Source organism: Hydra vulgaris, chromosome 04 (assembly GCF_038396675.1).
Source record: "Hydra vulgaris chromosome 04, alternate assembly HydraT2T_AEP".
In the NCBI taxonomy this organism is placed as follows: domain Eukaryota; kingdom Metazoa; phylum Cnidaria; class Hydrozoa; order Anthoathecata; family Hydridae; genus Hydra; species Hydra vulgaris.
This window is the reverse complement of record NC_088923.1, coordinates 21176837-21192614: the sequence shown is the minus strand read 5'-3', so window position 1 is coordinate 21192614 and position 15778 is coordinate 21176837. Positions and strand designations below refer to the sequence as shown.

Sequence of the window (15778 nt, the reverse complement as noted above, 5' to 3'; positions counted from 1 at the left end):
ATCATCAAGAAGAAACCATCGATGTAAAAGTTTAAAACTTTATGATTAACTCCAATAAGGGATCGTTCATAAATTGCGAAACGCTAAATTGATTTAAAAACACAGAAGGAGGAGATGTTATGGTCTTTTACGCAGCGATTTTCATTAAACTTAATGCGCTATTTTGATGTTTAACATAACTTAAGGTTCTGGGAGGGAAAACTCTTGATCTTTTTTATTTTGTTTGTTTTATTAGAGCATTGCGTAATTAATGGACAATCCTTAACGAATTTGTTTCTCTGCAACGTTTAATCCTTGTATATTCATGTTTTAAGACTATTTCTTACTTTTATACTAAAATTTAAGTTTGTTTTTTTTCAATACTTTTTTTTTTTAATTATTTATTTTAAAAGTTGACTGGTTAAGTTTTTAACAACTGTTTGAGTTAGTAATCACAACAAAAATCACGATCTAGTAAACCAAACGTTTTTTGAATACCTCGAATTAAATGTCATGTTTTAGACAATCTCTATTCTATAACCTATAGACTTTAACCTATTTAATATATATATATATAACTTATAACCTATTTAATAATAAAACCAATCTATAACCTATTTAAACCTTAATTACAAGTGGCGTAAAGATTACTTAAAGAATTTTTGTGAGAAGTCATGTACAATTCTGAAAAACTCTTGAAAAACAATTTATAAGGAACGCAATAATGATTTAAAAAAGAGTAAAAATGTAACACTAGTAGTAGTAGCTGAGTAGTAGTAGTAGTATTAGTTAACTATCAGTGTTATAATTATCATTTTAAAATGTTACGTTTTATAGTATAATCGTTTAAACGAGGGATGCGAAGTTGGAGTCCGGAATCCAGGAGTCCCTGTTTTAACCCGGAGTCTGGAGTCCCGCCCGTCCTTATAATTTTTGGGACACCGGGATTTTTTTAATTTTACATCAGCATATAAACCTTTCCTAACAAACCGTTAATAACTTCTACAAGTTTATTAATTTAAAATTGTTTAGCCAACAGTTACGTAACTTTAAACAAGTGAAAGCTCGAACGTGCTGAATTGCGCTGCGTACGGCAAGCCCTACGGCATATAAATTGTTTAGAAATTTGCAGCGTGTCTATAGCATGCATTGCTTTCACAGAGTTACAGCACATACGGTGAACAGAACTTTTGGTGTACACTGATCACTAGATACCAAATTATGCTTAGGCGCTAATTTTTACACACTCAAACCTGCGTTGATGCCAAAGTAAAAGAAAGTATTTTTTGAAACGCGTTTTTCTAATAACATTGCTTGAACTGACAGATATAATTTTACCAAAAAAAAAAGTCTGAAAGTCGTTATAATAAGTACTTTAAATAAATCTTAATACATGGATATTTTATTCGAACAATATGTTCAAATTTTCTTTGCAAGCAAGTCTTTTTTAACACTGTTGGAAGTAGAGTTGTTAACCGGAATATTTCGTACAGTTCCGGAAAAATAAAATTCTTTCGGAATGATATTGAGAATCAAGAATTCATTTTTTTCGTACCGAATTTTACAAAACAAAAAAACAGTCGATGTTCATTTCGCAAATGCTATTTACGAAATGTTGCCTTTCGCAAGTTGAATTATGAAATAAAACTATTTTGCTACATACGAAAGTAGCGCTCACGGAAGTCTCACTTGCGGAAGAGCTCTTTCGCTCAATGACGTTTCGAAGTCTATAAAAAAAATTTGTTGGCCAAACGGATATAATTGTAAAAAATAAAATTTTTATATACCAAAATGTTTATAATAAAAATTTTTTTTTCAGTATTGCAACATATAAACATTTTTAGGTTTTATTTTTTGAAATAATGATAAAAAACCAAATTTCTTTTGAAACAAAATTCTTTCGCACCACAACTTGCGAAACAGTTCTTAACGGAAAAACACTTACGAAACGCGGCATATTAAAAATATTTAATTACGTTTTATGAATCAAATACGTATAATTAACTAGGTAACTAAAATACTATTATAAGTATAATGATATTGATAAGTTTCAGTTAGTAAATTTTTATAAATAAACCTATACTTTCATAAAATATACTAAAAATGTCTTTCAATAAACAAGAGTTAAATAATGAACATAACTTGAACAACATAACCTTTCCCGTTTTGGGGAAAAAAGAAAATTTAGAGCATGTAAGTCATTTGTTTGGGATCATGTAGATTTGCCTCAAAAAAAATAATACATTTGTAATATGTCAACATTGTAAAACAAAGTATCCCGAGGACAATAATAAGTGGAAAATAAAATGGTCCGGCGATTCCACAAGCAACATAATTTGGTATCTAAAATTGGAAATGTTGCCTATAATAACATTTCCAAAAAATGTATGCTATGTTTGCAAGAAAAATTTGAAATAATTGCTTATTTAAATCAGGAAAATTTATTAAATAAAAAATTAATTTCTAAACGTAGGCATGAAAATAAATACCTCTTAAAAAATTATAAAAACAAATGACCAAATTAAACTATCCCCATTCCAAAGAAATTTATTTAATAATTTTTTTCTGTAACTTCCCGTTAACCAAAAAAATATAGTAATTAAAATTTCTTTTATAATAATTTATAATTTCCTGTAAAATATTTTTTTGAGATTTAGTAACTCTTCCTGATGATCCAGCAATGGTGAAACTTCAATTTGAAGAAAAAAGTTAGATAAGTGTTTTTTAATAATTTATTATTGCTCTGTTCTTTAAAAACATTGAGCACTCTATTTGTAAAATACATTAACATAATTTACATATATATATATATATATTTATATATATATATATATATATATATATATATATATATATATATATATATATATATATGTATGTATGTATGTATGTATGTATGTATGTATGTATGTATGTATGTATGTATGTATGTATGTATGTATGTATGTATGTATGTATGTATGTATGTATGTATGTATGTATGTATGTATGTATGTATGTATGTATGTATGTATGTATGTATGTATGTATGTATGTATGTATGTACATACATACATACATAGATACATACATAAATACATACATACATACATACATACATACATACATACATACATACATACATACATACATACATACATACATACATACATACATACATACATACATACATACATACATACATATATACATACATACATACATCTCTATATATATAAAAGGCAATGTTTGTATGTTTGATATTAGCTATGGGCGTCAACACCTCTAGACCAATCAATACTAAACTTGGCACAGGCACTAAGTAGGCCTGAGCGGTGGTTTTGGCCAGGTTTGGGCCACCAGCTGCCCCTCCTAACCCTAACCCTAATCCTGAGAAACCCGCGCGAAGCGCCGGGTAATCCAGCTAATATATATATATATATATATATATATATATATATATATATATATATATATATATATATATATATATATATATATATATATATATATATATATATATATATATATATATATATATATATATAGTTCTATAGTTTGTTGGCTTTAGGAAGAGCGGAAGGAAAAAAGTGATTCTTACGCCAACACATACGTCACTTTTAATTACTTTTGACTTTCGTCCAACATTTCCGTGTTGGACGAAAGTAAAAACCATTAATTTAATTACAAATTAATCGTTTTTTAAAAAAACCACAAAAACGCAAATTTAATTGACCAGAATGTTTTTAAAAACATTCTGAATGTTTTTATAACATTTTGAATGTTTTTAACAATATAAACAATGTTTTTATTTTTATTTTTTTTAATAAAATGTTTTTATTTTTATTTTTTTTAATAAAATGTTTTTATTTTTATTTTTTTTACTGTAAATCATGCGCGGAGTGTTGCTACATCGACTATCTTATAGCCTGACTCGCAAGGGAGTGCTGCTACATCGACTGACAAATAGCCTGACTCGCAAGGGAGTGCTGCTACATCGACTGACAAATAGCCTGACCCGCAAGGGAGTGCTGCTACATCGACTGAGGGTTTGGTTGGGGCAGGCAGTCTATCATTATTAAAAAAAAAAAATTCCGGTCTTGCATTTTAATTTTTACTTTTTGTCAACAAAATATCGAAAAAACTTTCGGACAACATCTAAGGGTTCTATATATATATATATATATATATATATATATATATATATACAGCGGTGGCCGAAAATTAAAGACCACTCATTTTTTGGTTGGTTTCTTAATCTTTAAATTAAAATTATGAAGATTCTAATTGACATATTAAATTTTTTTTTTTAATATCTTGTTAATTAAAACATACGGATTAAAGTGGTATAATTTTTTAAATCTAATTCTAATTAAATAGCGTTTAACTTATTAAAAAACTGATGAGTACTTATAAATCTTCTTTAAATAAATTGGACAAAATTTACCACTTTCAAATTTTTAATTTGCACTTATTAAAAATAATAATCCAATATTTTTTTTTTAACTGTCTTAATTGCTTATTACTTTGGCTGTAAAATAAAATGTCGAACCTGAGTTTCGATATCAAATAAATATTTATTTTTTGAATTGCTAAAAAACTAACAAAAGTGCTTGATTTGATAAAATGAACGTTAATGTTGTAAAATCTGTATATAATATAATAGAACCCTCGTTATTTCACATATTTAATCTATATAAAACAGGTATCGTCCCTGAAAAGCTAAAAATTGCACGAGTTGTGTGGTCTTTAGTGATGAAATGAACGTTGAGGTAGACAACAGAAAAGGTCGCGTAATGTTGCGTAGACTTCCAAGCGAACGGTTCGATGAATCATGCATTTTGAAACGAACAAAACAAGGCAGTGGTCCAATAGGCATTTGGGCCTGTATGAGTGCCTGTGGAGTTGGCGTTTTTCATTTATTCGATGGTAGACTCAACAAAGAAAGGAAATTTTGGGAAACTCGCTTATTCCTAGCATTGATTTATGGCAGTTGCAAGATGGATTTATTTTCCAGCAAGATAATGCGCCGCGTCATAAAGCGCATGTTGTTAGCGATTGGTTCAATTCTAATAAAATTCAAGTGCTTCCATGGCCTGACAATAGTCCAGACTTGAATCCAATAGAGAATTTATGGTCGTGGCTTGATCACAAGCTTGGTAAAGAACAACTTTACAATTTGGAAGATTTGAAATCTTCTATCTCTCATCATTTGAAAAATGTGCCTGATGAAGTAATCAAAACTTTAATGAATTTAATGCCAGAACGAGTACAAGAGTGCTTGAAAACAAATGGAGAAACAACACGTTTCTAAATTATTTTTTTATTGCTTTTTGAAATATTTTTGAAACTGGTCTTAAAGTTTTGTCCAATTTTTTTTCCCATTTATATTTTTTACTAGTCAGTTTTTTAATTTTTTAACATTATTTTGTAAAAAAATTATAAATTCTTTTATAATAAATATAAAATACAATAAAAATTCTTTCTAAAAATGTTTTTCTTTTTTTGATACCTTTTTCCAAAATAAAATTATACTAAGGTTAAAAATAAATTTTGAAAAAAAAAAGAGTGGTCTTTAATTTTTGGCCACCGCTGTATATATATATATATATGTACATATATATAAATATATATATATATATATATATATATATATATATATATATATATATATATATATATATATATATATATATATATATATATATATATATATATATATATATATATATACATATAAATTAGTAAAAACACTTATCTAATTTTTGATTTCTTCAGCACTGTGTTTCACCCTCAGTAGGTTTATCAGGAAGAATATTTATAATAGAATATTTAAAATATAGAGATTCTTCCTGATGAACCTATTGATGGTGAAACACAGTGTTGAAGAAATCAAAAATTAGATAAGTGTTTTTACTAATTTATTATTGCTTTGTTTTTTCAGAACATTGAGCACTCTGTTTGTAGAATACACTAACATAATTTATATATATATATATATATATATATATATATATATATATATATATATATATATATATATATATATATATATATACATATATATGTTGTCCTCTTCGTCAAAACAAACTCAAAATTTTAGTTTTTTCTATTTAAATTATGCGTTTGGCCCCCTTTTGATTCTGTTTCAGCAACTCTCCCCTCCCCCCTCCATGTACTAACTTTCCTTATCTTTCTAGGTCACTGTATACATATATATATGTATATATATATATATATATATATATATATATATATATATATATATATATATATATATATATATATAGGTATGTATATATATAGATGTAGATATAGATATATAGATATAGATGTATAGATATATATAATTTTGAAGTATCATTTTACAAGTGTAGCAAGTGACATCTATAAAATGTATCTGAGCACATCGTTAGAATAAAATTTCGTAATATTTTTTGATTTGTTATAATTTATATTAAATAAAAATACATTACAACATTTTTGTCGTAATGTATTAATTGATGTAATAACGCGTTCAATTTATAAATTATTACAATAACAATTTTCATAACTATATTTTTGTGGGTTATTTAACTAATTATATAATTTTGGGAAGGGTATAAAAAGCAAATACTTTATACGTTTATAATCAACTGCAAATAACAACTGTCTTGCTTTATATTTGGAATTGCCAATCTCATTATGTAATGACTATAAATCAAGGAACAGATATTGTATACAAACATTTTTTACGTGCTAAAAAAATTTTGGATGGCGTTAAAGTTTACAGCTTTAATGTATGGTAACAGAAAAAAGTAAAGGGAGCGAATTGTGTGGTGAAGAAATCGTGTGTGCCAAAAAAGCTCGCTTGAGCAACCTTATTCGACATTTATCGAGAAAACACATTGATCTTTTTAAAAATATAGAAAAAAAAAACACTAGAGAATAAGAAAGAAGACGACAAGAAAAGGAAGAAATTTACTAGCAATCAAAGTAATTCGCGGCAGTCTATATTGAAGTGTTTTCCACCACAGCAAGTTAATTTAAATTGAACGGCGGACGAGTTTTTAAAAGTGTTAAATGAACTGGTTTTAATTGAAGGACTTTCATTCCAAGTTAAGATTTATTAAAAGACTTAGATTTATGTTATTCAATTTCCGAGACTTTTTGTTTTTAACTTTTTTTTTGTACTTTGCTATTTGATTTAATTTTGTAAATGTTTTCAAAATTTCTTTGTTGCTTAAATAATAATCTTAAAAAAGAAAAAACATATTTTATCAAAATTGTTTGTCTATTTATTCTGAAATGTTTTTTTTTCAGGCATTCGATCGCGAACCCATACAAAAACTTTGCAGAAAAGTGGCTTCACAGTTCGCATTTACACTTAACAGAGACAATATGAGAGTTCTCAATTTTGCCATTCCGACCTTGCCATAAAGCATTGCAAAGAAATTAAAGATGTAATATCAAAACTATTGATCTATTTTAAAGTCGATTCGACAACAAGTCATATGCGTCACTACCTTGGTATTAATGCCCAATACTCAATAGATGATGAAGTTATTGTTGTTAACCTTAGCACCGTTAATACAAAAGGAAAATAAACGGCAAACTACACAAAGATTATTGAAAAATGTTTAGGTAAGTTTGAAATCGATTAAGCTAACGTTTTAGGTCCTAGTTCGGACAACGCAGCTGTGAGTTTATAATTAAAAAAAATCTTTTAAAAACTTGAAATTGAAGTAATTCTATCTTTTTTTCATTTAAATTAAAAATATTATTTAATTTGAATTTTCATAAAATATTTTTTAAAATGCAAAATATGTTAGGTAAACATAAAGTTGGTGCGTGGCTTCAGCAGCAACGCAATGGAGGATATCGACGAAGAGAAAGTCGATTTTCAATTTGCATTAGATGAGTTAGACGAGGATGGCCTCTCTACCAAGGACAATGTTGTAACAGTCTTGGCTGCTGAAGTTGCTTGAAGAATGAATATAATTCACTTTCAAAGATGTGCTATCCACACTCTACAGCTGGCACTCAATGATGCGTTAAAGAAGTCCACGATAAAGAATTTAATTAGTAGTGAAAGAGAAGATGTAAAAGTTGCAAGAAATTCTAAGTGGGTTGACCACTTCAGGGATCAATCCCCAAACTTAATTCTTATTTTAGATCAGGTTGGTTGAGCCAGTTTAACATGAATGAAAGGTTTATCAAGGTAAGTTAACAAATTGCTATTTAAACGATTTAGTTTACTTAGTATATATAAATAGAGATTTTTTTTTTGCTCTTTTTGTTTAAATATCCAAATTAATTCAATGTTGATTCTGCATGATGATTCCACAAATTCATTCCCTACTGATTTTTTGAAATGCCTTTGCGACAGTCCTTTTTTAATATAGAAATAACCGCTTCTAAAATGTTTTTTTAACATAATTAAAAAATACATAGACATACCTTTCATAAAATATTTTATTTTTTCAGATTCAACCAATTATCAAAAAACTGAACACACTAAAAGGAGCTCCTAAAGAGTTTTATGTTCAGCCATATTTTTGGGGCATCTGGGAAGAACTACGAGATTTATTGGAGATGGTTCGCGATCTCACTATTCGCATTCAGCGCGAGAATATCAGTGCAGGTGAGTTTCTCTTTGACTGGAACTCAATATGATGTAAACTTGATGGCAAAGACTATGATTTAGCGAAAGAAGGGAGTGATGAATCGGGAAATTACCTTACGAGAAATCTCACTTTTTCTCGCAGCGGTTTACATAGATATTCGACACGGTTGGATGCTGACAATTTTTTCTTATTATTATAATTTATTATAGTTATAATATTATTACCACTTTATTTATATAAGTATATATTAAATAAACGTATCCTATAGAATCCTAAGCGTATCCTATGAATATAAATATTACGCATATTCAAAATTACAAATTTCTTTAAATAACTGCATCTGATGCCTTTGGAAGATAAAATACAAACTAATTCAACTGAAAAATAAAAATGAGTATCCAATTTGAAAAAAAGATCAAAGTAATATCAATCAACTTTTCTGCTGTTTGTGTGTTTGATTCAGATTCTGAAAATGAGGCGCATGTCTTGTCAGTAAAAAAACGAAGACCTAACTTGTTTTTACTGTGCCAAAAGGAAAAAGAAGGGAATTTTTCAGAAGAAGATGTGCAGAACCAACTTTGTACAATTGAAACAAAATTTTGAGCTGCTTTAAAAGTAGTGAGTGATATGAAAATATGAAAGAGTGATATGAGCCCCTTAAGCAAAAATTGGAATATCTTTAAAAATAATTATGCTGGATCCAAAATTTTTGCGAGTAAACAATTTTTAGGGATCTCTTCTCATGATCCGTTTAGATATTTGGGCAACCGAAATTTTTTCTTAAAAACACAGAGGTTTTAAAAAAGTAGCTAAAATGCACATATTACCGAGACCACTTGGTAATATGAGCATTTAGTATTAATAAAATATTACAATTTTATACTATGCTTTGCTTTTATTCAAAAAGCAATTAAAACCACTGCTTTTTTAGGACTTTAAACTAAGTAGGGGAGAGTTGCCGAAATTGGAACAGCTCCTTAATTGGAACACTTAGCTTTATTTAGAAACTGGAACTTATTCTACTTTCATGAATATTTTTTCTTGTAAAGAAAATAATTTTCTTTATTTTTTGAAACTTCTAGTATTTAAACTTAAAAACTGCACGTATGTGAATAAAATTACTTTTTTTTAAAGAAAAAAATTTTTGCGATCTAATTTTATCGTTGCATTTAAACGATTACAGAAGCTTAACGATATTGAGTTTGATGATAATTTTTTTAAAATTTTAAATTTTAAGGGTTTCAAGTCTATGTGATATTAAGAGCTTATATCGTAAGTTGTTACTTGTATGTAAATATTTTGCTACAACACCATGGTCCTATGTTGCCCAAAATGGAACTTCAAAAGTTGCCGTAATTGAAACGATGTCATCTCATAACACGCTACTTGACGTCCGAATTATCAGAAAATTTCATTAGTCCGACTGTATAATATTTTTTAAAGCGAATTTCTTTTATAGACATAGCAGAGGCGGATCCAGCTTTTTTTAGTCTTTGAGATAGCTAACTTCCAGATATGGAGCAAACACCAAAATGTTTATATGTTTATACTTATGTCAAATAAGGATGCTTTGCAAAAAATTGCGATGATTGGAGGCTGGGAACAAAAAAACCCCAAATTTTGTGCCCCCCCTGCCCTGAACGTGAGAGCAACAAGTTGATAAAATATTTTTTGTACTGTTCTCAACTAGACTTATATTCATCGATAAATTTTAAGTTTCATAGTATTATCTTTTAGTGTTCAAAAATAATGACTATATAAAATTTATAACCCCCTCAAATGGTTTAAACTTTATATGGTCATAACTTTTAAAAGCTAAAATATTTTACTATGAAATTTAAAATTTGTCGATGAATATTAGTCTAGTTAAAAACAGTACAAAAAATATTTTATCAACTTGTTGCTCTCACGTTTGGGGCAGGGGGGGCACAAAAATTGGGGCTTTTTTGTTCCCAGCCTCCAATCATCGCGATTTTTTGCAAAGCATCCTTATTTGACATAAGTATAAACAGATAAATGTATGGAGTTTGCTCCATGTCTATCTCAAAGACCAAAAAATGCTGGATCCGCCACTGCATAGTATTATTGTTAGACATTTGTTGCTTTTTTGGAATTGGTATTTAGTCTTGCTTTAAAGTATGAAATGATTTTTCACAAAATTTTTTTCATAGTCTAAAGTCTAGTCATAGTCTAAGGATATAAAGTTGATTGTAAACATCGTATACTTTAATTAACAAATCATTTTATTTTTTAGTAAAAAATAAAATTTTAGTAAAAAAGTTTTACAAAAGTTATACATTTCTATTTAACGGATAAACTTGTAAGACAACATAAAGTATCCTTGCGGCGAACGTGACGTCACTTTAACTAACTAAACGGCTACCATTATGATATGGGGGCAAACATTGCGCTTAAAAATGGTGATAGGATGCTGTGTTTTTGATTGTTTAACCAATGTTAAAAGTCATCCGAACTTGAGTTTTAATATGTTGCCAGCTGATCAGCATTATCACTATCTTATATCTTTAATTAACTCTGTCTATTTTTCTAAAATATAACAGCTTTTAGTTTTCTCTTATTTTAAACCTATTCAGTTATCTCTTCTTCTACTCCTTACACTTCTGTTCCATATATACGCACATTTGTATGAACCTGAGTGTGCATTGTGTGTATGTGTGTGTGCACGTATAATGTGTTTACTTATTTATTTGTGTTTATTTACATATATCCATATGTTTGATTGTGCACATGTATGTATTGTGTGTATGTGTATATATGTGTATGTATGTATGTATGTATGTATGTATGTATGTATGTATGTATGTATGTATGTATGTATGTATGTATGTATGTATGTATGTATGTATGTATGTATGTATGTATGTATGTATGTATGTATGTATGTATGTATGTATGAATGTATGTATGTATGTGTATATGTATGTATGTATATATGCGTATGTGTGTATATGTGTATGTATGTATGTATATATATATGTGTATATATGTATGTATATATATATTTGTATATATGTATGTATATATATATATATATATATATATATATATATATATATATATATATATATATATGTATATATATGTGCATGTATATATATGTATATGTGTGTGTCTTTGTTTGTGTGTTTGAGAGTGACTGAATCTATAAATGTAGGTATAGTTTATATGGTATTATTTATAGTACTTTTCCTTAACGACCACTTCAATGCTCTTGTTATTGTTTAAGTTATATTATTATCTCTATAATTGACATTATTATTTTTATTTATGTTACTATTTTAAATTACTACTGTTATTATTATAATTATTATTGTTATTACTACTGTTATTATTACAATGATTATTATTAATTTTATTATTATTGTTATTAATTTACTATTTAGTTTATATACTTTTTCAAATTTACGGTTAATATTTGTAGGTCGTCACGTTTTTGTCAGTTACATAACTGTTTGTGACTGATCCTAGCTTTGTATTAAATTTATTTTATAAAGTGAAATAAATGATTGACTGATTAATTGATCATAAGACATTTTCAAAGCGATTATGTAGTGTTGTACTAAAATCAACGCGTTTGTTTGCCCCCATATCATAATGGTAGATATTTTTATTTTTTAATTACGCATGATCACGTGGTTTTTTCGCCGCAAGAATATACCCAGCATAAGTTTTTTACTGTATATAGAAGTTAATATATAAAGTTGCAAACTTTATATAGTTTATATAGATTTTGATTTATATAGTTAATGATTAACTAAACAAAACTGATGAAAAATAATGATTATATAATGAGTATATAATTAACTTAATCATATATGAATAACAAATAAATATATGAAAAAATAAGCCTGTAATAAGATTATAAAACTCTCCTTATGTATCTTCATAGTAATTTGCTTTTATTTTAGATGCAAACACCACGAAAATATGGAAAATGGAAAGTAGAAAACTTGAAAAAGGCTGTTGAAGCAATAAAACAAGGAGAAATCAGCTTAAATGAAGCCGCTTTTGAATTTTGTATTCCAAAAGCAACTTTGTCAAGGCATATAAATGAAAAAAACAAAGTTGCTGTTGCAAATGTGAAATTTCATGGTCGACTTACCACCTTACCTAATGAAATTGAAACAGAACTAGCTGATCACTGTTTATTATTAGAATCGATGTACTTTGGATTAATGATTGATGATCTTCGTCGTCTAGCATTTGATATTGCGGAAGCTAACAACATCACACATAATTTTAACAAACAAACATGAATAGCAGGAAAAAAGTGGTAATATGCATTTATGCAAAGGCACCCACAACTGTCGCTTCGTGGGCCTGAATCAACATCAATTGCACGTGCACAAGGTTTTAATAAAGAGCGAGTGCAATCTTTCTTTAATTTACTTTCAAAGTTATACATGGAAGAAAAGTTAACTTCAGACAGACTTTATAATATGGATGAAACTAGTTTATCAACAGTACAAGATGGTCAGATAAAAATTATTAGTGCAAGGGGCAAAAAACGAGTTGGAATTATGACTATTAGTGAACAAGGAAATTCAGTAACAGCTGTAGTTTGTGTATCTGCAGCAGGATTTTATGTTCCACCAATATTAATATATAAACGCAAAAGAATGAAGCCAGAAATAACAAATGGTGCACCTCCAGGAACTGTATTTAGTACTCAAGAGAAAGGATGGATGTCAAATGAAGGTTTTTTAGATTGGCTCAATCATTTCATTAAAGTTGTTAAACCTTTAAAACAATCAAAAGTTTTGTTGATACTTGATGGTCATGTTACACATTCAAAAAATTTGGCAGTGATATATCTAGCACGAAATGCTGGAGTGCGAATGGTATCACTACCTCCCCATACTACACACAGACTGCAACCATTAGACGTTGCGTTCTTTGGACCACTTGGTACATACTATGATGAAGCTATGCGAAAATGGATGCGGTCACATATATCACAACCAGTAACAACTTGGCAAGTTGCAGAATTATTTGGTGACGCATATAGTCAGGGAGCATCATTGACATAAATGGACATAAATGTATTCACTGATTCTGATTTTACAGCCTCTTCATTTACTGATGTTGGTCCTTCAAACAATCTTCAGTCATCTGAAAGTATAGATGGGATGACAAAACTATCTACAGATAAATCAAGTGAAAAAAAATTAAAATGTCATGTTTCAGTTTCAACTTTTGCCAGTGGTTTCACTTGAAGTAAAAAACAAAAAAAGAAGATCACGAACAACTCAGGCGGCTGATCTTACAAGCTCCCCATATAGACGTGCTCTAGAAATTACACCAAGAAATCAAAAGCACACACTAAATCAAATAGCTTCCAAACAAATTAAAAAATCTACAAAAAAAAAGCTCACACTAAATCCAATAACTGCCAAACTATTGCAAAAACCACAGGACAGCAAAGTAGCACTTGACTCAATCACCATGGACCAAATGAAATTGAGCACATCAAATAAAATCACCATTGCCACCACAGCACACCACATATCACCACTACCATCCCAAGTGCAGAAGCTGCAAGAAAAAAAGACTTATGAATTGCGAAAAAAGGATTAAATATTTGTTGTAATTTTTATTTGTTATTATATCTTTTAAATATCTTTTATTAAAAAGCTAATCAATTAATTTTTCCTTTGAGCCATAAGTTTTATAGCTGTAATTTATTCAAATATTAGAACTGTTCTAATTAAAGAATATATGTGTTCCATTTAAGGAGACCAGTTGCCTTTATTGGAACAAAATGGTGCCTTGAAAAATCAAAGTTTATATCCAATAAGGGTGCGATCAATAGAGTCGAATCATTAATAAAAGCATAGTAGGGTTGTATATCTATATTATTTAATTCATAAATGTTTTCATAGTTAAGCCATTTTTGGTTAATAAATATTTTTTCCTAAAGTGTTCCAATTAAGGCAACTCTCCCCTAGTTTCAATGAAAAACACTGGGTACTTTGAGCATGCTCATATTACACAAAAATGGCATCTTTTAAGAAAAGTCAAAACTGTTTCTTTGTGTTATTTTTCAAACAAAAATGGATTGGATTTTTAGCTTACATATTTTTCTTTATGAAAAAAATAATTTCATTATTTTAGCACCAAAATTTCGCGCCACAAATTTATTCATGCGTAATGATATTATTTTAACTACGCGAAAAATTTAATAGCATTTTAATTAGATGATAGCCACTAATTACTGCATATAAATTTACGCTAATTGTACTGATATCTGTTATCACCACATAAAGTCGATTCAAAAAATACAAAGCAACTTTAACTTCACTGCTTAGATCTTAGAAATCTTTAAGTATGCTAATATTACTAAGGTGCTCAAATCCGCTAATCTAAACTATATGAGCAGTATTAGTAAATAACCAAAAAGAAATAGGTAATTTTTCAGCAAATCTATGTAACCAATAATAAATAGTTATTTTTTACAGAATGATAGAAACTTTAAATAGGGATTTTTTCATCCGTAAAAACTCCGGTTTAGACAAAAAAAAAAATTCAAGAGTCCAAGGAGTCCCCTTTTTTTGACCTTGGAGTCTGGAGTCACGCAGTCCCTAAAAATTGATGGGACATTGCATCCATGGTTTAAACAAAGCATTTTACTAGTTATCTTGCGGTTTATTCTCGGAGGGGGCAGGGGAGCCAATAAGGGAGCACAGGACCAGCCAGGGGACTTATAAATCTCTCTAGGATTTTATTTTGTGTAGTCGTATTTTTGCTGGATTTTAAAACAGATAGCTATATTTTAACGTTGTTGTTTGCGCAAACGTTCAGTTGCTTTTAATTTTTTTTTAATACTATATCGTGAACTAAAATTTTCCAGATTTAAAAAAAGTTTAACTTAAAAATTATTAACATAACTACATATTCCACATATTCTATCCTACCAAACGCATGATATATAAAATTGATGCGTAAAAATTTTAATATTAAAATTTAAATTTTTACACATCAATTAATAACATAACACCGACAATAACATATTTAAAAAATCCATAATGGTTTTTGAGTCATCTTTTTAATTGAAAAAATAACCAAGAAACAAACTCTTAGACAGCCTTCATCCATGATAAATCATATGATCTGAAAATTCCCGCATGGATTTCTAATATATAAATCTACAAATCTAGTTTACAACATATATCTTCTTTTTAGTGATGTCGTAT

At 28.4% G+C, this 15778-nt stretch overlaps 1 protein-coding gene across 1 annotated transcript; it reads left to right on the top strand.

Moving 5' to 3' along the window:
* The first annotated feature begins 10602 nt into the window (after positions 1-10602).
* LOC136079024 (uncharacterized) lies at positions 10603-13925 on the top strand. The gene is made up of 2 exons (XM_065794786.1): positions 10603-10700; positions 12494-13925. The coding sequence occupies exon 2, from the start codon at positions 12872-12874 to the stop codon at positions 13613-13615; it is 744 nt and encodes a 247-aa protein (XP_065650858.1). The 5' UTR covers positions 10603-10700; positions 12494-12871; the 3' UTR covers positions 13616-13925.
* Positions 13926-15778: the final 1853 nt, after the last annotated feature.

Excerpts from the sequence above, each read along its gene's own strand:
- LOC136079024 (XM_065794786.1), top strand. The coding sequence starts at position 12,872 with ATGCAAAGGCACCCACAACTGTCGCTTCGTGGGCCTGAATCAACATCA.